Source organism: Semicossyphus pulcher, unplaced genomic scaffold, assembly GCF_022749685.1.
Source record: "Semicossyphus pulcher isolate SPU_LCO1_2020_fin unplaced genomic scaffold, fSemPul1.0.p SCAF_21, whole genome shotgun sequence".
Taxonomy (NCBI): Eukaryota; Metazoa; Chordata; class Actinopteri; order Labriformes; family Labridae; genus Semicossyphus; species Semicossyphus pulcher.
The window spans coordinates 11016844-11043997 of NW_027211695.1; the positions used below are offsets into that span (position 1 = coordinate 11016844).

The window sequence follows — 27154 nt, forward strand, 5'->3', positions numbered from 1 at the left end:
CTATGCAAATTATGTATAAAAAGGTAAAAGCTGGGCAATGAGAGCTTTGAAAAATACTTACTAGTGTTAACATGACTCAACATTGGCTATGTAGGCCTATTCTTCAAAAATGGACAATTATGTTGCCAAATGTTGTTATGTTAAATGAGGTAGCTACAGAGCCGCAGTCTGCCATTGTCTGTCTAGTGGACTACATCATGAGCTGGCAGAGGTGATGAGTCAGTTAACAATACTATGGCTATAGTCAAACAGCCCAACAGCTTCTCCATATCAGTCACAACAGTTTGTCTTTCAAATTTGAGGGACCACAATTGGCCCTTGAATCTCTAAACACTCAGGATCTCACTCACATGCCTTCAGTTCTTACATCCCAATGGAATTTAGGGCAGGCTTTTACATGAAATTATGTGTGAAAAAATATTCTGTATGAATAAATTTTTTTGACCCTTTTCTTGTTTTCATATGAATTTTGTAGCCTTCAAAATGATTATTCTAACACAAAAGTAACCAGCCCAGAAAAGGCTGAGAAACCTAGAGCAACTCTGCAAGGCTAGAAGGGCCTAAATGAAAACTTTGTCAAGAATACAGGCTCATTGCAATTGGGTTTACAGCAGGCAGCTGACCTCTTGAAAGTCACATCAGTCACACTGCTACTCCACGTTTTGCTTTCTAATCGTTGGCTGCATGTTTAGCCAGGTAATTACCTGTTAAGCTTCCTGATGGAAGGAGGTCAAGGGGAGAAGGAAGAAAACTAAGCAGACAGGACACTGTGAAGCCATTCCCAACAGAAGCTCAGCACCACTCAAGGAAGACGAGGAGGACACTGCTGCTCATTTCTTCTTGTTTTATTTTCTCACGATTTGGGAAAGGTAAGCAAACAGGTAAGCAAAGTAAGGTAAGTGAAGTCAGTAGATCGATATTAAAGATTCTGGAGAAAGCAGAGGAAGTAAAGAATTTACAATATATTTTGAGATCAACCTTAAATCTCTTGTTATATTTATTCAGTGAGAGTGAATGAAACCAGTGAATGTCTTTGTTTATTCACAGCATGTCCAAGGCAGGAGACAGGACACCCTCCACAACTTCTGTTGACTCGACCTCAACAGATGGGTACAGATCACATACGATTCATGACGTTTTTTAGATGTGATAGATTATTGAAAATGCAGCTATCTTTTGCACAGCCCTAAAGCATTCTTTAGTCGAACTATCACACCAAAATTCATAACCCTATAGAAAAAAAAAACATTCAAAGTAGTTCTTTCTTGTCTAGAGCAATAAAATTCATGTGCCAAGTCTGCTAATATACGTATATTCAGAGGTTAAGAAAACTTTTAGTTAATAATGGCTGCTGTGGCTCAGTGGTAGAGTCAGTCGTTTTTCAGTCAGGTTGGGGGTTATCTCTCCGACTGCTAAAGTCACATGTGGAAGTATCCTTGGGCAAGACACTGAACCCCAAATTGGTTCCAAAGGCATAGCCTTTGGTGTATGAATGTGCATAGATCCTGATTGGAGATTGGCATAGTAGCATTTGACATCGGTGTGTGACATGTAGTGTAAAAGCGCTTTGAGTGGTCGGAAGACTAGAAAAGTGCTATGTAAGTACAGTCCATTTACCATTAATAATCAAGGTATATTACATGTATGGTATGCATTTGCCCTTTTTCATATCTATTGTGATTTTTTTTCACTTTATAGCAAAGATGGTGGCTCCAAGGATTCCCCATCAGGTTCAGTTTCTGAAACACCCAAGAAATCATCAAAGAAGTCCAAGAAAAACACTGAGAGTATGAACAAAGTCTACAACTCTGTGCTCAACAGTGTTTTTGGGGCGGTAAGTTGCTGACACTCACATGTTTTGAAGTAAATGTACTGTATCGGGAACTTGATTCCTCTTCTTAGATTTGCCGGTATCTGACCTTTGCCATGGCAGTGTCACCTTTGACCCATACTGTAACAAGACTATTGAAGTTATAGTGAACTGTAATTCCTTTTTGCTTCTATTACATATAATTACCTATGTTCTTTCAAACTTAAACACACTTTCTTTCAATACTTTTGTTTGCCCTGATTTTGATGAATAGTTAAATACAAAGTTTACGATTTAAAGCACCTTGATCTTTTGGTAATTCCTATTATTCAGATGAAGAAATCACTTACAAATCTATGATTTATATGAAGAGGATCTAAAAGCATAGATTTCTATAATTACAGAGGATGCTCATTAGCCATTAAAGGCGCTGTGTGTCAATCATTTAAATGTCAGATTCAGAAGTGAGGTGGAAGTAAGGCAATATACTTACAGTTTTGTACTTGGTCACTAAGCCTGGTGTGTCTGCAGTATTAGTGTCTAATTAGTTCAGGCTTACTGCCACAATTCATTAGTGTAATCCAAAATAAGAGCTTTGGCAAACACACTTGATTCAACTTAAAATGTTCACCTTGCTTACCTGTTTCCTTGCACTAGACAATAGAAACTGTCCTCTGTCAAACTGACCTCTGTGTCTCCTATCATTTTATTATGTCCATTTATGACATCAACATGAATAATTTAATATGCTGCATTTGACATAAAAGCAATTTAGGCTTTCTTTTTGTAAATTGGTGTCAATATATTTTGGTAATATTTAATATCTTGTTTATTATAAAAATACAGAATTCTACATGTGTTTTATTACTGTTTCTGCAGGACAGAGAATTAGCTCAGGCTGAGTTGGATGGTAAGTGTAACTGCCACAGCTCAATGTCATTACCATTGATAAAATGCTGCATCGTCTAACAGCTGCATCTAAGTAATATCAGAAGGCCCAAAACCACCCATACTACCTTTAGAACCGACAAAGAGCATCAAACAAGTAAAACAGTTATTCAGTTTTAGTTTTGTCACTGTGTCTAGCTCATTTATTAGATAACTTACTAGACTAGCATACACTAGTCTGCTTTTTAAGACAAATGAAAAAAAAAGTTTTATTTTTATATTTTTATATTGTGATATTGTGACCCCTGACCTGTTTTAGAGTTGCAAGAGGCCTTCAAAGAGTTTGACTATGATCAAGATGGATACCTGAACTATAAGGATGTTGCTGAATGCATGAGAACAATGGGATACATGCCTACAGAAATGGAGCTGCTGGAAATAGTTCAACAAATCAAGATGAGAAGTGAGCATATTGTTTAAGAGATCCTTTTAAAACACTGATAACAAATAGGACGTTAACTAATAATTATTCAATTATTTAAATGCTTTAATTTGACCTTTATTTTCCCACATAAAATGATGCACATTTGTTTGGCTTTGTTTATGCCAATGAGCCTCCATTTCCTGGCCCCTGACAACTCTCTTCTCAACAGTGGGTGGGTTAATGGATTTTGAAGACTTTGTAGAACTGATGGGACCCAGGATGATGGGAGAGACTGCTCACATGCTGGGACTTAAGGAGCTCCAATCAGCCTTTGTACAGGTAAGTCAACTTATAAAACAAATCCACTTTTTTAATTATTAATTACATTACATTACAATATTGAAATGAGCTGATATATCCTAATTTTCTTTGCATCTCAGTGAAGCCATTAAAAAGTGATATATATTCAACAATCGAAATCGTACTTGTTAACTTTAGTAAGTTTAGTTGGATGTTTCCACTTTGATTTACTGAAATTTCAAAAATTAAAGACGTCTCTTCATCAAGTTGCTGTCATCTATCTCTCCATATTTAAAAGTTTGACCTTGATGGAGATGGAAAGATCAATCAGGATGAGATGAAAGAGGCGATTAAGTCACTTCTGGGCGAGAAGCTGAAGAAAGGAGAACTGGAGGAGATCTTAAAGGAGCTGGACATTAATGCAGATGGAAACATTGACTTTGAAGGTGACAACCAGTGTGTGTGCTTCCCATTGTTGGTTACAACAATGTCTCAAATTTTATGCATGTGTGATATGCATTAGCTCTTTGCTTTTTGAAGGATAAACTCAGTCTTGACTTGATTTCTCTGTTTTGTCTTCTCTCTCCTCTTCAGAGTTTGTGATGATGCTCTCAATTCGCTAGCTGCCAGTAAGACTGACAAGGAGAGGAGTCACTAGTGACTCTGTTATTCCACACATAGTTAATACGACTTTGACCAAATTTTGAATATATGGCAATGTAGGGCTAGATTTCTACAACATAATATGTGCCTAACTCTGTAATAATTCTTAATGAATTGTTGAAGGACTGGGGATGATGTGCTATGACTACTGTGGGGCCATTAAATGTGGTGTAAGCTATTCTGGTAGATTCATAAATGTTTGCAGTTATAAAATATGTAAATAAGAGTGAAATGTTTTGCTATTTTAATAAAGAAATAAAAATGATGCGAGTTTTCAAAAAATTCATTTAAGACAAAATGACACTATAATTTATAATATGAATGGACCGTTCACAATCAATACTCAGACTTTATTCCAAAAACAAGTTTATAATTAACTCCAGGTCATTATCAAAGAAAGAGGATTATAATGTAATTAACATCTACTGAATATAGGTTAAAAATAATTAAATTTTTAAAATAAATTTGTTAACAAAATGCAGCTTTGAGCTATGTAAGGTTCTAGAGACAGTAGTGTCTTTAGAATTGGAGAAGTACTTGCACAACCACAACCACAACCACTGTGAAGGTGTGTCAGATTTTGACATCGGGCAAATATTTGATGAAGACACCAAAACCAACCAGAAGCACAACTTATCTCCTTTTTGAAAATCTACAAGATTAAAGGGATTTTCCCCTTTCCTTATGTAGATACAGAAGAGATGATATATGAATAATTGATTAAGATGTGGATGTAATTCAATGACGCAATTTATTTCTCAGTGCCTAATATATTGACCAAGAAAACTGAGTTCTCCTGCTTAAAGAGCCATGCCTGCATTACCTATATGTATCAGGATGCACTGTGCGCTAGCAGCTGCAGCCTCTGCCCTGCTCCGCTTTATACTTCAGCCTTACACTTGGGCTTAAATAAATATAGCTGAGTCAGCCTTAACATTGTAAAATGTATCCCTATCCATAACACCCTCTGCACTCATATTTTGGAATGCCATTTCATTATTGAAACGTAGCTAGTTTGCAATACAAGCAAATACAGTGTAAAATCACCTAGTTCTTCTGGGCCACAGACTACGTCATATTACTGCACTGGAGCCAGAACAAATTTTGCTATTATGTTTTGCGCCCTAGAGACACAGAGAACATCTGCAACAAATTATGGTGTTGTCGTACTCTATGCCTAACTTGGATTAATAGAGATAAAGTTGAAAATTGAAAAAAAAAAAATCATATCGTTACTTATTATTATTATTATTATTATTATTATTATTATCACATCAAACTAAACTTGCACACAGTTCAGAAAGATCTGCAACATGCAGCACATTTAATCCGCTGAAATGAAAGTTGTGTTGTAAGACTACACTCACACTGGAATGAGTATTTTTAGAGTGATAACTTTCATCTGTATGAGCAGCTGGCATCTTGTTTACAGTTTGTCACAATATAAATTTGTTGGTTTCTGTTAAATTGATTACTTAAACAATAATTGCCACCATGTAGCCGTTTCTACTGTATTTGCAGTGCCAGTATGTGTTACTAGCAATGGGAACTGAAAGACAGAGCAAAATATTAACCCACCTGGTATTCAACTGGAGTTGTCTTGAATTTAAGTTTAAATAAATGTCTAAAAATGGAAAATTATGCTTTCTACATTATATCTGTCTACGACTGACTAGGTACTGTAGAGTAAGATGTGGCTTTGGATTAAAGTCTATACCCATGGGTATAGCACATGTTGTCAAATTCCTTCCCTCTTCGTGAGACTGTTGTGGATAGCTGCAGTAGATCTTTACTGTTTGCTGAAGATACATTTCAAGTATTGAAGTTTGAATTAAAATCATGCATGGGTGTTTTGGTCAATGGTCAAACTGCAGTCATTCACATCACAAGTTCCTTCGATATACAGCCAAAAAAACATCAAGCAAGTGGCTACAACCCCTACACCCCTTGTCTTTCTGTCAAGACCATTGTCAACATGCTATCAAACCAATAATTTTCTCTAACTACTCCTTTATTTTTTCATACCGTATACTTTAATTCCCCCTAAATAGTAGATAGAGAAAAATGGATAATCTTAACAGCGCCTCGATATGATTAACATGACAACAGCTCGGGAAGTAAGACTTCTCGACGATGATCTGTTGTCTACAGATCGTTGGTCAGCTCATCAGCAAATTCAGCCATGATGTCATGTACCCAGATATCCCTTTCTTCCTGTGAAGTGTCAACCAGGAAGACGGTCAACTTCCTGTCCCAGGGGTTAGGGGCCTCCTGTATGGCCTCTAGCTGAGCCACAAGTGGTTTCTTCTCCACATGATTCCTAAAAACGATGGAAGCTTCCTCTGACCACTGCCTTGGCTTTACTCCTGCCAAGAGTCAGGTGTAAAGGTTAAGCTCACTTTAATGTTGATATTTTAGGCAACATAAAATATTCAACGTTAGGCCATGCTTACTGACTTCATGTTATATAAATGAAAAAATGTATAATAATCTCTCAGAAAAAATCTCTTTTGAGAGATTATTATACATTTTTCATGGTCATGGTTTAAAAGCAAGTATTACATGTGTTGTTGCTTCATTCCTTTATAATTTTACAACTCATCTGCAAAAAAAGTTTTTTTTTGTTGAGTTATACAGTGATAAAAGTTAAGTTTTAATCAGAAAAAAATTAAACAAAAGAAAAAAGTACATTAATTCTTATTGCGGGTATCTCCAATAGAGTAGTTAATTCAGTGGGATGCTTCCAAAATGAATCAAGACAGTATTATGTATATGAGTTTACATTGCTTTATCCAAACTAAATATGTCAATAATTAAAAGAAGTACTCAGATCCTTTACTCAAGCAAACAAAGCAATATAAATGTGTAAAATACTCCATTACAAGAAAGAAAACGTCATTCTCAATCTAACTTTGGTTATATATACTTACTATCTAAATGTATTTAATATGCAGAAGAAACAGCCCCTTAAAATGGTACATTAAAGTTGGTTGAGGTAAAGCTAGTTCTAACATTTTTGTATAATGTAGTTTCAATATGTAGAGTATAAAGTGGTTAGAATAGGGCATTGTTATTTATAAAATGCATCATATTTTATTAGATTATATGTTTGAAATGAAAAAATACATAAATAAATAAACTGCAAGGTAAAAGGTAACAATTTCTTCCATAAAGAGGTAGTTGAGTAAGAAGTACAATATTTATCTCTCAAATGTATGGAAATATGTATTTTGGACATGACCTTAATCACAGCTTTCAGACTCTGTTGTGTTGGATCTCTGAATGGATGTCCACGCTACTCACCAGCCAGCTGAGCGGTGATTCCCTGGAATGGCAGCTGTCTAAACTCTTTAATGAGAGGTCTGAGCTGGGTGAAGCCTACCAGCTCATGTTTACCGTAGTCCAGCTCATACACAGACACCAACCCATTGGTCAGAACACCCTTTACCAGCACACGATGCCAGCTGAGAAAAGAGAAGAGGGAAAGGTGAAAATACTTTGGCAAAATAAAATTGCTTCCATTTGGCCTGTTATTAATTATGTGCTAGAGAAAGGAACAAGATAGAAGGCACTGTGGCAGCCAATAACAAAATAACTACCCCAATGTAATAACTACCAATAACCTTGTAGTTTTTCCATTCTAAAGTAAAACTTGATTATGTAGTAGCCATGAAATAAATGTCACATTTTTAAACTAATAATTTAAAATAAATTGGTTCACATAATGTAATACATTATTAGATTTTGGACTGGTTATTATAATATTAGTTGGGCTTGGGTAATATGTTCATTAAAAAATTAATAACAAGAAACAATAATGTGACATTACACAGACCACAATGTTAACATTTAATTTATGGGCTACAAAATGTCACACGTGACATTTCTATTACTGTTGCCTCTTTCAAATAGCTACTCAAAAAGCCTAACCACTTACACAAATGCACCTATTTTTTGTTATGTACTGTATGTTCCTGGCTATTTGAATAAGATGGTGCTAAACTGGACAAAGAGTCTAAAAAGGGAGCAAATTATAATGCAGTTAGTTCTTGGAGACATGTGTTTTTTTGATCAAGTCTTTGTATTGTATAACATAAAGACTATTTTTATTTTGCAAACGTGTGTGCTACCACCTTATTTGGAGTAGAATGCATTATATACGATACTTGATAATAAACAAAACAGAAATTATAGTAATAATAAGTATATGTTTGCATGATTGGCTTCAGTTATTACATTTTTTGTTTTTTTAAGTTAATAATCTAATAAGTTTTTTGTTGACCTTTGCCTTTATTTGCCACTGTGGTGGGGAATTTGCCTCTCTATTAGGGCCCCTGCTCTACCAACTGAGGTCAACCGGTATCCAAGCAGGAGGATTTTTTAAATTAGAGAATACAATGAATACAAGTGAAATAGAACAAAATCATCGTAGAAGCTCCTGTGAGGAGTTTTTTTTGCTGGAAACAGACTGAAATTAATTCTGATTACTCCATATGACCTACAAAAGCAAACCAGACCATCAGCGACAAGATTGATTATTTCTATATAGTTATTTGTAATGCCTAAAACTGCACATTGACTTTGTTTACATTTTCCAGGGCAAAAATTTGAAATGAGTGACACATATGACTGTTAAAGAAAGCAGGATGAGATTTTTTGTTAAAAACCACCACTTAAGCATGTACATGACAAAATCAGCAAAGAGATAAGAGGTACGGCTTTGTCCACAGGGGGTGCCAAAATCAACACAAACTGAAAGTTCCTCATATGAGCTTTAACTCACTTGTTCTCCACTTTAGCAGCATATATGTGATTTTTCTCTATGTTGAGTTGTTTCTCCTCAGTTTTATTGTAGTAGAGAATCATCTCTCCCATCAACACCACCAGCTTGTACATATCTCTCCAGGGTTGCAGCACAAAGTGGCCTGGATGGCAAGCCACTGATACATATACATCCACATTGTTTCCTGAGAAGAAAAAAAACTGACATGTAAACATTTTCTAGGGTATAGTAGAGACAAAAATCAGTCTGAGCAACTCTAATAAATACACGATTTCTTTATCACCTGCCGGGGGGAGCTCTAATAATGGTGGTAGCTGGGGAGAGGATGAGGGAGATAATTGAGTCTCTGGTAGGTTTGAAGTGGTTGTGTTGACTCCTCCGCCTCCTCTGGCACCTGATAGAGCCCTCTTGAGATGAGGCTTGGTTGAAACAGAAGATGATGCTGGACTTCCATTAGTTGAGTCACTGGTGGTGGATGTTTTGGAGGATAAAGTGGGTGTGGATATCTTGGCGGGGCTTTGAAATTAAATTAACAAACAAACATTTAGCGTATTAAGATAATACAAATACTTTTAACTGAACATTAGCATCTCATGAATGGATAATACAGATGAACATAAAAGCAGTAAAAACCTGTGGCTTGTCAGGAAAACATCTGGTTGCTGTTTGAACAAGTCTGACAGGGCCATCTGATGGTTGAGGCTGCGGGCCGGGTCATGGAAGTTCTTGTCGGTGAAAAGGTGGACGTAAATGCAGCGCTTAATTTCATCTACCTTGGCAACCTTGGGAGGAATGTCAAGGTGAGTGTGGAGGTACATGATAATGAAAAACAGAAAAGGCCAGAGACCAAGAGGAGAGTGGTTATTGTGGTAAGGGCTAGAAGGAGTGCAAGAGAAAAATACAGCTAGTGAAGGTTAGGAAAAGTGAATTACATTTGATCAGATTAACGTTAATTGACAAGTCAATAATGTCACAAATAAATAGTCTATAATATGAAACACAGCTACTCAACATTTTCATATAAAAAAAAATCATATACAGTACATAGTGTCTCTGGTCCATCCATCCATCCTTCCATCCATATATCCATTTATCTATCTGTATCAGAGACTTACCTTCATGCTACAGTCTGTGGTATTGAGTACTTTCTCTCGAAGCCACTGGACAGCATCTGGGTTCCAGGATCCAACACTGACAGCCAGGTCTGCTAGACAGCACTTCACAGCCTAAACACAGGTTCCAGGATGTCAGTTTAGTAGTAAATGGAAAATGAACTGTACTTATATAGCACTTTTGTCGTCTTCTGACCACTCAAAGCTGTTTTTACACGACATGTCCCTTTCACCCATTCACACACTCATTCACAAGTGTATGAGGACTCTTCCTTCACTACAACAGCACATAACAAAATTGCCTTTGATCAGTGCTCTTGACTGTTTTTTCACCCTCTTCTTTGTGAGCATAGATGCAGACCTGGGGTGGGATGGCCATGAGGTCACTGAGGAATGGTTTCGGGATCTCTCTCAGCTCAAACACCTCCACAGAAGCCTGGACACCCACATCAATGAACAGGATGTCCAGCACTCTGCTGCCATGTAGGTTGGTGATCTATAGACAGATACATAGAAATGGATATCTCTTGTCAACTGAAGTCACAGCCATGCACAATAGAAAAATGGCTCTCAAGTGTACATGGAGGTATTACATATAAGGCTAATAGACCACCCCCACTATGTGGAGGAAACAATAGTAAATGGTGAATGGACTGCACTCATATCGTGCTTTTAATAGTCTTCCAACCACTCAAAACACTTTTCACTACATGTCACATGAGCCCATTAAGACGCATTCATACACTGATGAGGCTGCTATGCAAAGTGCCAGGCTGTCCATCAGTGCTATCTAATCACATTCACACACTAACACACTGATGGCTAAGCCTTTGGAGCAAATGGAGTTCAGTGTCTTGCCCAAGTACACAACATGTAAACTGCAGAAGCCAGGGCTCGAACAGCCAATCTAATAATTACAAGACATCCCACTTACATCTTAGCCACTAATACGGGAAACAATCCATTTTGATGGGGGTTTTTTTTATCTCTACTGTTGGGTTAACCACATTGCCTCTATTGTGCAATAGTGACTTTAATTTTAGAAATGGATTTGTTAAATAATTTACAGTCAGTGCTGCAGGGGACAATTACATCTTACCTCTACACGGGCCCATTTGCCTTTGTAGCGAGCCAGACATCCTTTCCCACAGAAGGGTCTGGATACCAAAAACTCTGATGTTACCTGGAAGAGAAATATGTTTCATCAAAAATTTGAATGTTACTTTTATATCTAACTGTACATCCTCTGTTGCTTCATGAATTAAATTCATTGATACTGTAAAAGCTTACACAGACATTTCACCGGTCAACCTGGTCTGATACACTGTAAACTGCAATGAAAACAGTTGATTAATAAAACCAAAGTTAACCACTAACTGGTCTCACTTTTAAATTACCAAACTGGAAATAAAATTGTGAATTGAGTAATTCTCTGAACTTCCTACTGATTAAAATAATGAAACCAGACCATATGGTTTCTTACTGGTTATGGAAATCATTTGTGTTGAGTTGGTCATAAAATGACGTATAATTACTATATTACTTGACTTAATTACAATAAAAGTCTCTAACCTTGCTAAAAGAAATCACCAGTCTCTACTCTATGTTTACCTAAACACTGACGTAAAGTGTAACTGAGCTGAGCTATTTGCTTTGAAGGACAGCTGCAGTAGAACTGGAAAAAGCATCCGCTCCACTGTGTGCTAACAGATTAAATGGCTTGGCTATGTCTCAACTCCAGATTATCAACCTAATCTTAATCTGTCCACAAATCCACCAGAAAGAAGCACAGCACAACTATTCAAAGAAGGATTTGAAGTGGAATGTGTGATTCCTGGTGTACCCTGTTTTATATAGACCCATCAGCCATAACATTATGACCACCTGCCTAATTTTGTGTAGGTCCCCCTTTTGTCGCCAAAACAGCCCTGACCCGTCGAGGCATGGACTCCACTAGACCTCTAAAGGTGTGCTGTGGTATATGGCACCAAGACGTCAGCAGTCCTGTAAGATAGGGCCTCCATGGATCTGACTTGTTTGTCCTGCACATCCCACAGATGCTTGATTGGATTGAGATTTGGGGAATTTGGAGGCCAAGTCAACACCTCGAACTCGTTGTGTTCCTCAAACCATTCCTAAACCCTTTTTTGCAGTATGGCAAAGCTTCTTATCCTGATAAAAGAAACCACTGCCATTAAGGAATAACGTTTCCATGAAAGGGATGTACTTGGTCTGCAGCAATCTTTAGGTACAGTAGGTGGTACATCAAAGTAACATCCTCATGAATCACAGGACCGAAGGACCCCAACGGCTTGTCTTCTTCCCATAGTGCATCCTGGTGCCATGTCTTCCCTGAGCGATGCACATGCACCCGGCCATCCGCATGATGTAAAAGAAACCTTGATTCATCAGACAAGGCCACCTTCTTCCATTGCTCTGTGGTCCAGTTTTGATGCTCATGTGCCCATTTGTAGGCGCTTTCAGTAGTGGACAGGGGTCAGCATGGGCACCCTGACCTGCTTGCGGCTATGCGGCCCCATACACAACAAACAAATGCATTGTGTGTTCTGACACCTTTCTATCAGATAACTTTTTCAGCAATTTAAGCTACAGTATCTCTTCTGGTGGATCGGACAACCCCCGGCCAGCCTTCGCACCCCACACACTTCAATGAGCCTTGGCCCCCCATGACCCTGTTGCTGGTTCACTGGTTTTACTTCCTTGGACCACTTTTGGTAGGTACCAACCACCGCAGATGGGGAACACCCCACAAGAGCTGCAGTTTTGGAGATGCTCTGACCCAGTTGTCTAGTGATCCCAATTTGGCCCTTTTCATAGTCACAGACACTTTTCTTTAAAGATTTTTTTACTTACAAACCTTACATAAAATAAATGTTTTTATATCTTCAGAAGCACTGAGACCTCAAAATGTAGCATGGTCTTCACCTGTGAGTGGAAGTATGTGTCTATTTTCTCCAGGATCTCATTCAGCTTAGCAAGGCCTCTGGAGGGTAGTTGGCAGTAGATGGTCCCATCAGAGCAGACACTGCTGACAGTCACATTCATGTAGGCACTGTTGACCTTGGGAGAGCCAGTGACAGTTAAGAGTGTTATACACACACATTGACCCAACCACAAAGATACCAAGGTACCTGCAATGGGCTGGTTAGCGTCTTGTCCTGAAGGGCTTTCATACAGGCAGCATTGATGTTGACGTCATCATCCTGTGACGTGTCGTACAAAACAACAAGAGGTGTCTGCCCTCTCTCTAGGATCTCAGCCAATAGGATTCTTCCACTTGCCATTGTCTCAAACTTCTTTAACACTGCAGGTTCTTGACAAAATGGCTCCAGGCCTGAATAAACCCACATGCACGAACGCACGCACACACACACACACACACACACACACACACACACACACACACACACACACACACACACACACACACACACACACACACACACACAAAAATCTGTGTATCATTCTTTCTTTAAATATTCAATTTAGAATCCAAAATCAAAAAATTAAAAACCAAAAAACAACTTTTATTTTATGTTCGGATAAAAAATAGTAAAGGACAAAAAACGGGACACGGGATGAATTTGTTTTTAATATTTGATTTGCCCTTTTTTTGTGACCCGGAAGTTCACTTTTTCGTGTTTTGTGTTGCACTGTCTTGATGCAGCAGCACTTAGATCAAAAAGTGACCATTGGTATGCTGCGACATGTGCCGGTAGTTCAGCACCATGTGCCGATCACTATACTGAGGGGTGTACAACAATGGACGAGTGAGTAAACTGGGTCTGTTGAGCCAAATCCTGGGTTTTCCATGTCACGATACCTGGCTAGATCACAATGTCAAGTTACTCTGCAAGGCAAACCTGGTCGGGACCATGTTATATTCAGAGTTTGCGTGCGCATAATGGCTGCCACACGCCTCTATGGAAGGCTGAACAGTTTAAAAACATGGTAATTTCGTTAGCATTAATGATCAAAAAAAGTTCATGTTGTTTTCTAAACACAGGTATTCATTAAAATGAATAAACAAGCATTGAGCATACTGAGTACCACTGCTCTAACTTTTCCCCCCTCACAATTGTTAATGTTATATGATAGAAAATGTTAAGCTATAATGTCTGCTAATGTGTTTGTTTACCAAAAAGGCTAAACAAACACATTTGAATTAGACTACACTTTACTTGTCTAATTCAAAGATACCATACCGACAGAATCCCTGCTTTTAATAGGAGCAATTTTATAAGGAAATAAATTAATATACAAATAGTATATAAATTAAAGATAAGATAAGATAATCCTTTATTGATCCCCAGGGGGGAAATTCGGGGCATGTAAATAAAATAAATACAAATTCATAAAAGTGCAATCCAAATATAGATTTATTTTAGGCTACAGAAAAAAGAAAGAAAAGGACAAAGAAATAGGAGGATCCCTTGCATTTAAAATAGTGGTAGGCAACCCCTAGGCTTAAAGAAATGGTTTAAACCTAGTGCTCAGCAGCCAATGGGAATTTATGACACTCTAAACTGGACAAGTGGCCAAATGGCACTTGCATACAGCCTGAGTTCTCTGCTGTTTCGCTCTCAGTGCCTCTTCTCATTTTTGGTTTGAAGCAGAAAGCAGATGCAGAGAAAGTTTATAACCACCTTCGGCATACTTGTTATCTCTCACTGGGGCTCCAGGCTTTGTTGAGCCTGTACATCCTGGGCATCTAGCGATAGATACATGCTGCTGGCCTCCAAGTAGCATACCATCGGCCACTGGCACATACATTGGCACATACCGTGGCATAACAACAGCCACTTTTCGATGCAGGCAATGTAGTGCATCACACAACACAAAGAAGTGAACTTCCAGGTCACATAAATAGGACAAATTAAATTTGTCCCATGTCCTGTTTTTTTTATTAAAACAATAGAAGATATGGAAAACAAACCGTTATGTTTTTTGGTAACAGATAAATACACAAATAACAAAATAACAAATCCTTTTTTTAATTTTCCAATTTTGGATTCTCAAATATCAAAATGAGTCATCATTTTTTAGTAGATGACATAGAAGACACAAGAAGGTTAAAGCAAAAGAAGGTTTTTTTTTTAGTTCCTGTTCTTTACTATCAGAAATCCTGGGCTTTTGAGATGCCCTGATGATTTGGTTATTAAATACAGACTTACCTGCTAGTTTACACTTGGTAGCCTGAAAAGGCAGTTGGAAAAACTTCTCATGCAGCTCAAATACTTTAGTTTTGCTGGTCATCTCTGAGAAGCCATGATCCACATAGTAAACCTACAAAGCCAAAGACCACAGGGATGACAACAGGGAAACACAGTTCATCTACTAAATCTTACCTCTTCCTTACACAACACTTTTTGGGAGACATTGGTACTTATTAGGCCCAAGCACCAAACAACCCTATTGGAATTGCTAGGTTTAATTTGAATTGCATATTTGGGGGATTAAACATGTTCAAAAAAGAAGGAAACTATTCACATGCATAAGTAGTTGCGAAAATTTTCATGGTCTTGCACATGGGTGTGGCAAAATGGCTGGTGTGAGGGCCTGTCCAACACTGCTTGCAGCTTTAATATATTTTTTTTTTTCTTGATTGAAACACTCAGCATTCTAATTCCCTTGGTTAATTCCGTGAGTTCTCACCTTGACCTTGTCTGCCATGACCTTGCTGACTTGCGCCCTCAGAATCTCCTCCTCTTCCTCAGCCCTGACAGCAACAAGTTGCCCTGAGGATGGGCATAAAACAGGAGATGGACTGCTTCGGTTCAAACCATAAAACTCTCTCATTTCATCCTCCATGGACTCCTGTGCCTGGGAGTAACCCTCACCAATGTATCTGAGAGAGGAGGCGAGACACACAGGGGAGATTTATGAACTACAGTACCAAGTCTTACAGTGTCACTCACACATCCAGTTCACTCCTACCTTATTATAACTCCGTTGGTGTTGGTGGCCTCCACAACCAGCACAGAGGGGTACTCCTCTCTGGGAATCTGCAGAGAGGGTACTGCCTGGTTACTTAGCCTCCTCCCCAGCTCATGCCTCACCCTCAGCTCCTCCTCACTGTGTGAGGAGTTCCTCCTAATACAGTTCATCTCCTCTTCTCCTCCAAATCCACTCCTCCTGTACAAGATGGCCCTCTTGGGATTGTCTGGCATCGGGTAGTCGACAGTACAGATGTCAGAGAGTAGGTGAAGGTTCTCCAGGACATGTGCGGGCAGTTTGATCTTGTAAATAAATAAAATATTTTAAAAATGTATTAAGTGCAGTGGATTTGGTAATAACATGTATATGAAAGTGTTTCATGTTTTCACTGACTTTGTAGGTGTCCTGGAAGAGCTTGGGCAGCGCATGGGCCCACAGACCGTTGGAGTACTTAACTAGCAGCTCCTCCAGTTTCAACTTCAGGTCAGGGCTAAGAGTGGCAGGGGAGGAGGGAGGGCTGGGGGACGAAGAAGAAGATGGTGAAGACTGAGAAGAGCGTGAACCAGAGCGAGTCAGATGGGTGCTGATGGGTACTTGTTGGGCAGAGGAATGCATGGGTTTGTCTGTGGGGGTGTTTGAACTAGGGACAGGGGAAGAGGGGGAGTTTGAAATTAGGATGAGAGAAGGGGAGGATGGGGTGTTCTGTTCCTTGGCAGGGTAGAGGAGCAGCTCTGATGTGTTGCTGCTGCATGTTTTCTCAACCTAAAAGAATAAATAGAAATGACTCATCATAAAACAATTCCATGTAAATACAGACTGAACATGACTTGAAATTCATGAACTAAGCATTGTTGCTTAAAAAAACCCCAATTGGCATAAGTGAGCTATTGAACCAGCCCTTCTCTGGTGACTTACACCATAACTGTGAGCTTATTATTTCCATTACCAGAAGAAATGTGCCTATAAACATCATGCTGCCTTCATAAGTATCACTTTTTATAATTTAATCACAAAAGTGTTTTTTGTATTTTCAAGTATTATTCATCATTACTATTCATTACAGAAATAGTTTATATAACAATACAATTGACCAAATAACTTCAGTAACATAATAAGAGCATACAGTGCATGTGTGAGTCCATCCCTCCAGGTCTTTTATGGCCTCAGTAGGCAGGTCCTGTTTGTACAGCTCTCTGTAGATCTGAGGCAGCTTTGACACCCAGAAGCCGTTACTGTACTTTCCCAGTATCTCCCTAATGCGACTCTGGACCTGCTGAGGGTTGTAGGGCTTTCCTTTCCCTGAGCTGAGGCTCTCATTTTGATTCAAGGGAGCTGGGAGAAATACACAGAGAGAGATAAATGCTGACATTTCTGCTTTCAACTTTGGTTTTCCTGCCCCTGGAACTTGTGGATTGCATGGCATGCTTTTACCCTAAAACAAAAGCACTCACTTGTACACTCAGGACTACTTCTTTCTAACTTACTAACTAACTTTCTATAAAGAAGGCATGAGCCACATAGCTATGCAGTTTATTGGGTATTTTCCCCCAGGCTACACAGACCATAGCTTTCTTCACAAGAGGTAAAATGGCAAAAATCAACACTCTTAGTCTGAGTCAAGATTTGTGTGAGAGTTTTAACTAACGCTTTTACAATACACCTCACTTCAACAGAAAACTTGGAGAACAAACTATTGTTTGTTTTCTCTTCACATGCTGAAATAAAGGTCCGTAGGTGGATATGGTTTTATACTTCAGGATAGCACTGAAAGACTGGAAATGTACTTGCTTGGGCTTGGAATGAAAATGTCATCTGGTAATGCTTTTAGCAGCTGGTCAGCCTTTGAATTGTCGGAAGTAATACAAATCCTGGCAACATTTCTCTTTATAGACATAAACCTACACAAAATGTATATTTTAGTGTAATAAAAAGCAGCCTGTCGGACTTACTACTGGTCTGTTGGGAGTTTCTAGAAAGGTGAGCGTGCACCTCCTTCTGAAACCTTGAAGGGAGGGTCATCCTTTTTTCTGACCTAGAAACAAGACAACAGAACAAGGTGAAGGAATATTTTCTGAGCTCCTTGAGTACCTTTTTTTTTTTTTTTTTTTACTTTTTGCATTTTAAACAATTTTGCACCAATCAATATCTAAATGCAGTTTTGGTCTGTCTGTCAGGGTTTTTCTCTGTGGGCGATCTCCAGACTGGGACCCCCAACTGTAAAGGCTGCCAGACAGTTTCAGAGTGTCTTGTACATTTTGACACTAAAAAAATAACTTATTGTAGCCCTACCATTGGCCAAGATGCTTGTTTCCAGCAGTTCATTATCTATATCGCTTATCCTGTTCAGGGTCACGGGGGGATGGAGCCTATCCCAGTTGTCATTGGATGAGAGGCGGGGTACATCCTGAACTGTCAATCACAGGGCAGTTTGCCTAAAAACATGCTTTTATTTGTCTCCATTATTGACAAATTGACATAGGAACCTGGGACTTGAGTGTTATTAACTTTGTTTTTATTTAAATTATTCTTTTAAACTGAATGTTTGATCCGTTTTGTTTGCTGAACCTACCACTTGTACAGCCAGGCAACCCATAGTGAACCTGAGTGCGCACAGACAGACAGACAGACACACACACACACACACACACACACAAATGATGATAAAGCTGTGCTGCCAGCGTTCAGTCCAACGGAAGATCTAGAGGCATACAGAGAGATATGCTGATTCACTCTGTGTCGGTTTAGAAGCGTTAATCTACCAGAGAATAGAGTGGGGATTAGACAGGGCTCACATCCTCCCTGCTCTAGGGTTCTGTCCCTTGCCAACACACCAGGCTTCTCTCCCTGCCGCCCTATTGTGATGTGGAGGGCCAGTGGTGCACTGGACAACTGTGGTGACACTGACAGAGGACTGATGTCAGTTGTTTTCACAGGGGACAGATGAACAGAGCCATTTATGGATTGAAGTGGAAGCACTGCAGAGAGATAATATCATGTATTGTATCAATACTTCTGGGTGGTTTCTTCAACAATAACAAATCTGGTTTTCAACTTAATTCAGGTCATGGTAAATAACTGAAGGACTAATGAAAAAGTATTGATTCTAGAAAGGGGAAAACTGATTTGGGCATATAAAAGGGAATGAAGGATAATTATTAACAACAAAAAATACTTTATTTCTGTCTTATGTCAAATGCTATAAAAGTGATTACATAAAATCCTCTACAGTCATTCAATTATTTGCAGTGAAGTATGCTGAGTCAATATTTTTGTTGAGCTTCTCCTCTTTGCTCGACTGTCTACAACTATTTAGCTTCTAACCATTCTCCCCACTCACTTCTCTGCAGCTGGGTTCCCTTTCCTGTAAGGTGTGTTTTGACTGGACATCTTGTTCGAATGTGTCCCAGTCTTGCCCTCTGACAGGCCATCCCTCATGTCTTTCGCCTGTCTGAGGTCTTCATGTCCCACCCCTCGGCCTCTGCCTCCTCCTCTACCACCACCTCGCCCACGGTGGTTTGGCTGCCTCAGAGAGGTTTGAGGTTTGGCTAGACAGAGAAAGAGAAAGCAAACAGGGGGGTGAAACAAAAAACACACACACACACACACACACACACACACACACACACACAATCATACATACCCTGATTCAGCTGAACCCGACACTTTGACATGGCATTGTGTCTATCTGGATCGGACATTGTCATAGATGGTTCAGTAGTTAAAGACACAGTAGATCTGATGAAATTTTCTATTGGATTGTGTAAAAGGTGGAGATGGTTAAGCAAATTTAACAGAAGCTGGAGCAAGGAATTAATTAGCTAAGCCTCGCATAAAGACCAGAAGGAGGGGAAAATATACAGCCAACCATCAGAGACTTCATTAAATCACTGGACTCAAGGAAGTTTTCTACTGCACATAACATAACACCTTTTAAAACCACAATACGCCATTTTCGCATTAATGTTTATATAAAATAAAGCACACAACATTTAACATTTTAATTACTTAGCTTTAGTGTTGCTGATATGCCTTTTTTTAATCACTCTCCTTAGCTAGGCAAGAAAACCAATCAGTGCATTACCCCAAATGTTGTTTAATGCACAAAAAGAGATAGTAATAGTAGCAGAAAAAGTAATACTAAATGAATACATAACAAATTGAAATAACCCCACACAACCATCAGCAAAAAGGAAAGACTAGTTAATAAAGAAAAAATACCTTTTACATAAGTGGGGAATATGTTGTATTTCATTACCATTTCACAGCTACTGTATTTTCCACACAAGTTAAAAATGCTTTCTGGGTGAGAAGGGATTGCATAGCTGTCCACTTAAGAAACCGCAGATCTACACCAAATATGGTACAAAACATATTTGATCCATTGTCTACACGTTGGAGGTGCGGAGTCTTTCATTTAACATACGATAAGCCTATATTATAAACAATATAAAGTTTGAGCTCTGCCTTGGTTTACATTGTGGGGAGTTACTCCAGATATTGCATGGTCATAAGAGTAACTGACCATCCACATTTTTTGATTCAAGTGGCCAAAGACTGTTTACAGCCATCACATACAGATCAAGATCACTGTTGAACTTAGCTGACTTTACTTTGAGACTATGTGCAATCTTAAATTGAAAAACAACGTGTGATGGAAATAGAGAATGTATACAGTCTTTCAATAGCTTTGTTTCACATATCCAGTATCTGTTTCTGTTCAAAGTTGCAAGATAATGGACATTAGGTAGTTCATAGTTTTTAGCTATTTCTAGATGTTTTAAATCCCTGTTAAACAGAATCAAAAAGGGGTAGGGAAGGGCAGGAGGGGAAACTGCTGGAACGAGTTGCCATAAAGCTTCTGAGCTGCAAATATCTGTGTAATAATGCCCCCTTTTTAAATTAATTCATTAATTAAATGATTTATTAATTGAGTAGAAAGCCTCTTTTTCACTATACTTCAAATGTTTCATCTGTCATGGTGGGAATAAAGTTGAAATTAAGTGTAAAATATAACCAGATCTGAAAAGAGTACTTTGCAATTGGATTAGATGAGAAGCTAAACACAGATTGTTACAGTGGCAATCAATAACTTAATACAAATGAACAGGTAGACTGAATGGACGCCCTTTTAATAAATACACAGTTGGCTGTAATTACATATTAACCAGTAAGACATTTATTTTATGTAAACTTACCAAAGTCACAATAATAGACGTAGTAATATAGTAAGCAGTAATGCAGTGTCATGCCCCCCTTTGTTTTATATTTCCCTTGATCACGGGTTGCTTTTTATTTCAGCTAGCAAGATTATACATTTGAATCTGATCAAAGATTTTGTTTTATTGGAACATTGGTAGACTCAGGGGAAAAGAAATTTGGATTGAATAATCATCTTGATTAAGATCATCCTTGCACCAAGAGACAGAGATAATGACTTCAAAAGTCTTTTATCAGGGTGGTTACTGTATTTTGCAATTCTACCACTCCGTCCTACCATGTTGATAAACCACCATCATTTGATTAATGAGAGTGTTTGCTAATTCAGTTCATTCTGCTTGAACTGTGACTTTCAAAGTCAAATTTTCTAAATTCTGTTCTTATGACACAAGTAGTGTCTGTTCTTGAAGTCAAAATTATGTGGAACTAAAGGTCTTCAACGACAATTTCTTCTGAGTCTAAACTCTATGTAAAAGTGCCAATGGGCCTGATGTTCAAGTGGGTTCTTTACTTACAAAGATTACATGTCATTATCATGTATTAAAAAAACAACACATTATTGGAAGTACCTGTACCTGAGTAACATTTTCCCCTGTATTTTCCAAAATGCAGAATTGTACTCAATAGTTTAAGGGAAACTGACATCACAATTCAGGAGACTGTTGCTACAGTAGGAACATTTACAATTTGAATTGTGGCTCTCCTTAAAAAGCACACTATATACACTAGCGAAGATAAGTATCTGTAACACAAAGCAGCAGAGGTATTTAAAATATCACAAAACCCAATAGCTTTAAAAAGTCTGAGTAAAATTATCCTGACACAGCATCTACCAGTTAAGCCTGTCATCACACTGAGGTTACATCATTCAAGCAAAGCACAGCATAACAAGCATGCCATCACATTTCTGCTAAGTGACATCACCACTGTACCTTGTTGTGCCTAACCCAATTCCATTCTTAGACTCCTTTTTCTTTTTCAGTTCTTCCTCCTATTGCCTCTTCTTTTATCTCCATTTGTTTCTTAAGCCATCTTTCCATCAGCAAGATCTAGAACGACTGTATCTCCTGATTTTTCATTCTCTCTGTTCTTGTTGAATCTCATATAATATTTCCAGTAATAAGACACAGCCAGCCTACAAAAGTTGCTTTCCTTTCAAAGCGGATATACTACTTACAGTCTACTGGTAGTAGACTATGGAAGCGTATATAGAACTTTATCAAAATTATAACATAACTTGAAATTAAAATGTAATTACACAATAGTGTCATTTTCAACATGTGTTATTTTAATTAAAATGAAAATGAAAGTGCAATAATCCAGTTTGCATTTTCATTTTCACATATTTGTGTGAGTGTTTCTATTAAAATTGAAATGGAAAAGCTGTAAGCCATATCACTTTCAAAGGCTTAACCTGCTTCACAGTGGACAATGTTCAAATGTTATGTCAAATTTGAAAAAAGAAAATGACATATAAACAACTTCACAATTTGAAAATGAAATGTGAAATGCTGTTCTCATATTCATATTCAAAGCCTTACCCTGCTTCACGGTGGAGAATATTCAGATGCAGTAAGTGAAACAGCGCCCCCAGTCTATTGCATCTTAATTTACATGTCACCACACTCTTTTGGTGACAAATGAAAATGAAAAGGCTATTTTCTAACCATCTGAAAATAAAAATGAAAACAATATTTAACGTTTCATTTTCAAAGATTTCACAAACAGTGGACAACATTCAAATGTAATAAGCGAAATGGCGTCCCCAGTCTATTGCATTTTCATATGTCACCACGCTCTTTTGAGGTCAGCACAATCTTGGATCCCATTGGCTATAGTCTGACAGCGATATAGCCTCTGGGGACAACGGTGAACATGCCAGGTGTGTAGTCAGCGGTTAGCGATAAATGACTTCCAGTCAAGACTTTTCCGTGTGACGCATTGTTTACAGAAAAAGAACCCGTTTTTCTTGTGATTTACTCATGTTTGCTGAATTTTCAACATCATGATACAGATTTGTAAAAAGTAAAAATGCAAACTTTGTCAGGTCTGTCATGAGGAGAAGAAAACTTATTTTAAAATGCTCATTTGTTGAACATTTGATTATTGTCCACTGTGAAGCAGGTTAAGCCTTTGAAAATGATATGTTACTTAGCTTTTCCACATGAATTTTAATATGGTCACAGATCACCTGTACAATGACATGTACAGGTGAAAATGTGAAAATGAAAATGCAAATTGGATTATTGCATTTTCATTTTTACTCAAATAAAACGTTGGAAATTATAAAGCTATTGTGGAATTAAGTTTTCATTTTCAAGTTTACAGGATCATTTTAATAAAGTCCCCTTTATGCTACACTTCCATAGTAGGCTGTAAATAGTAATAATTTATCAGCAAAATCAATACAACTTTCTGACAAACACACCTTACAGAAACTGTGCAGTCACACACAGGCAGGCACAAGCTTGAATCCAAATGCAAATATAGGCAAGGACAAGCACTTGACACCCACACTAAGAGTAGATGCTGCGTCACCTCACCAGCATGGACACACAGTCTCTGGTCTGTCTCTGCATGAATATCAATATCCTGGTGAGGCTGTGGAGGCAAAAATTACTTTGAGAGAGAGATAGATGGAAGGTTGATTTGTGAATCAGCTGGTCTTCACTTGCAGCTGAGTCTCAACAGCAATGGACTGCAATAGCCTCTAATCTTAACATTTCTCTCTTCTCTCTCTCCTCCTCCTCTCTCTCTCTGACTCCCCCCTTCCTTGACATCTGTCCAACTCCTCCCTTCCGCCCATTTCACCATCCTTCTTCTTTCCAATTCCTCCAACCCTCTCGCTGCCCCTCCTCCTCTCTCCTTCCTGCACTACCTCCACCCACTTCCTCCTCTGACTGAGAATATTCTGCAGCATCACAGTCTAGTAGATGCGTATACGCTAAAAGATATGTGTGAACATGTTTCTGTATGTGTGTGCACAGGTGGAAGGTTTTGTTGAATTGTATGTGTGCATTGGTGCATATGTGCAGGTTTTGTCGTTTTTAGTGTAAATAATGTCAGAAAAAGATTTATAAAGGTGACTTAGGGGTCGCAATTTGTTTTGGAAACACAGTCATAGTGTATGTTGTCTGATGTCTTTGTACAAATGTAAACATGATGCATCCCTGAACATATGTATGGCTGTGTTCGAAATGCCGTACTTTATACTACATACTATATACTACAGTAGTATGGAGGAGCTTTTCAAATTCATTTTGCAGTATGCTACGCCAGGCGGACGTAAACAATAACCGCCGCTTCTTAAGCTATTGCGCCCCTTCTGCTGGAATGCTGCTGCGGTCCGTCATTTCAACTGCCGCTGTGACATTCCAGCGCTTTGGGATACAGAAGGCGTACATAGTACTACATACTACATTTTGCCAAATCAGTACGTAATGCTAGTATAGTATGGCACAGCACCTATGTCTGCTTCAGTATGTGTTTTTGATATTCCAAGGGCTGATGAACTAAATGTAGCCTACATTTCCAGGCTGCAGCTTACTAGGACTGACTTTTTGTGTAAAATTTGGTTTGTGTGTTATAAAAACACTGTGTTAGAGAAAAGACTCATATCTCTGTCATCATCAAAGATATGAGTTAATGGAAAATTTATGAAGATAAAATAAAAATAAAAATTAAAAAAAAACGTTTTTTGTTTCTGCAAATTTTTAGTGGAAGTAATCACTCAAAACAAGTAATCAAAACATACTGTCATAATGTTCGCTGCATTTCCAGATGGCTGCAGTAGCTATACAGCACAACAAAACTGGTTTGTGAAAGAGGTAATCCATACACAAAATGGAATCGGTGACATCAATAAACAACTTCACAATAAGTGGACACACCAGTTTGACACTCTTTTTTGACCATGGAGTGAGATCGTCAAAATATGAGGCACTAAATGAAACACATTATTACAACACCAAGTTAGTCTTCGCCTGTAATGCAATTACACAAATACTAAAATATTACTAAGACTATATTTCAAATGATAACAGGACACAAGACTTTCTATGGGATGTGTTGAATCATTTTGTGTCACACCACATGTACAGCACATATAAGTGATGATATTAATCAAATTCCTGCATTTATGCTATGTTCTCACTGTGTTGCTATGTTGCTTGTATGTATGTCAAACATGTTATAAACAATGCAGCCAAGGAGTCGTTCATTCCCATTTGGGTGATATTTGAGCCCTTTATAAATGTGTATTGTTTTATCGCAGTGATACACACACAAGACACCCAACATTAGTTATTTTTAGTGCTACAGTGTATTCCTATGACACCATAGCGATGAAACTATTCATTATCATTTAAAATTAGCTTTAAGATAGTCATTATAAAGTGGATATCCATTTTAACTGTAATGGCAATAAAATGTAAACCAATAACTGATTTAAAGGCACAGCTGATAAAGGGGAAGATCAAAAAGATTATGGGTGGTATGTGCAATTAGATTATAATTTGCCGTTGCAGAGGTATACTCAAGGGAATCCAAAACCACTGCTTTGCCAATTCTGTTTCTTACTTATTTATTTTAATGTGCTTCCATTATTTAATACAGGAAATGTGAAATCCACATGCACCCTTTTTTTTTTTAAAAAACCCTCTTAGTGACTAGCCAAAAGCTTTGCATAATGAAATATGCTCAAATATGGAATTTTCTATTTTTTTCTGTATTGAATAGAGAAATATGTGTATGACTGTGTTAATGCTTACATAGTCCCAAAATGGTGGTCCAAAATCTTACCATTGAGGACAATTGGGGCAGCTGGTTTGACCCTCATCTGGATGTTGACCAGGTGGGGTCGGCCTGTCTTCTTGGAGCTACGCTGACGAGCCATCACCTTGGCTAAATGGGTTGTCTCATCTGCCACTGAGGCAAAACACACAGTCTGGAGAGAGAGAGGAAGAGACAGGCAGATACTAATTTCAGTAAGTGATTCCGAATGAAAATTACATCCTATTGATTCCAGGAGTGCATCTTATCCAAGTCATGTACACAGTTCTTTGGATACATTGTTGTATGGGATACTCCAACACAAATATTTTCTAATTTAAGAACAATGCAAACATCCAACAGAAGCAAAGCAGCATCTGAAGTTTTAGTATACAAAATTTGGTATTGGTAGCTGTAACAGTAAATGGTAAATGGACTGTACTTATATAGTGCTTTTCTAGTCTTCAGAACACTCAAAGCACTTTTACACTCCATGTCACATTCACCCTTTCACACACTGATGGCAAAGGCTAAGTGCCAATTTCCTATCAGTATCTATGCACATTTACACCTGATGGGTATGCCTTTGGTAGCAATTTGGGGTTCATTGTCTTGCCCAGGGACACTTGGACATGTGGACTGTAGCAGTCAGGGATCAAACCTCCAACCTTTTGATTGAGAGATGACCAAGCACAGCTGCCCCCGTTACAGTAACAACCTACTGGTAACCAACCAACCTACTGGTAATTGTCATCTGTCTCTGAATTTAATGTATTCAATTATTTTAAGTTTTATGAGGTTTTTTTTCCCCAAAAATACTAGACTCAAGTGTTTTTTTATTTGCTTTTTGCACAAGTGAAACAGAAAATATTTAGTCACTCCAAGTTTGACTTGTTAAGGCTCAGATTGAGGCAGGAGAAAAAATAATGTGTTATTTAATCATCGATTATGTGGAAAGTCTATCCTTCAAACAACCATCTTGCACCCGCCACACACACCTCTCCAGAAGAGTTTCGCTCCATGCGTACTAAAGAGGGCATGCTGGATAGTAATGTGTCCAGGTGGTTGTGTCCCATCTGTTTATGTGGTATTTGCTCCCCGGTCAACTCCTTGTACTCTGACTTCAAACGGGACAGTGACACTCCACCTTTGTTTGCCTGGAGGACAGCCCGTAGCATCTTCTTCACCAGCTCTAAGTCGGCCATCTGAAAAAAAAATCTGTTAATACC

General features: G+C 38.3%; 2 protein-coding genes across 2 annotated transcripts; one reads left to right on the forward strand and one right to left on the reverse strand.

Annotated features, from left to right (window-relative positions):
* The first annotated feature begins 1048 nt into the window (after positions 1–1048).
* Positions 1049–4045, forward strand: LOC138600975 (calcium-binding protein 2-like). Its single transcript, XM_069672543.1, has 7 exons — positions 1049–1110; positions 1699–1834; positions 2690–2720; positions 3018–3161; positions 3352–3461; positions 3721–3868; positions 4017–4045. Exons 1-7 carry the CDS (start codon positions 1049–1051, stop codon positions 4043–4045), a joined length of 660 nt encoding a protein of 219 aa, XP_069528644.1.
* Positions 4046–5326: 1281 nt separating this feature from the next.
* Positions 5327–27130, reverse strand: tdrd7b (tudor domain containing 7 b). The gene is made up of 19 exons (XM_069672355.1): positions 26924–27130; positions 25956–26100; positions 19276–19483; positions 17888–17970; positions 17062–17270; positions 16332–16700; positions 15939–16240; positions 15657–15849; positions 15176–15287; positions 13133–13335; positions 12927–13061; positions 11080–11163; positions 10342–10476; positions 9984–10094; positions 9502–9650; positions 9152–9384; positions 8869–9052; positions 7389–7549; positions 5327–6451 (listed from the first exon to the last, which is right to left on the reverse strand). Exons 1-19 carry the CDS (start codon positions 27128–27130, stop codon positions 6231–6233), a joined length of 3444 nt encoding a protein of 1147 aa, XP_069528456.1. The 3' UTR covers positions 5327–6230.
* Positions 27131–27154: the final 24 nt, after the last annotated feature.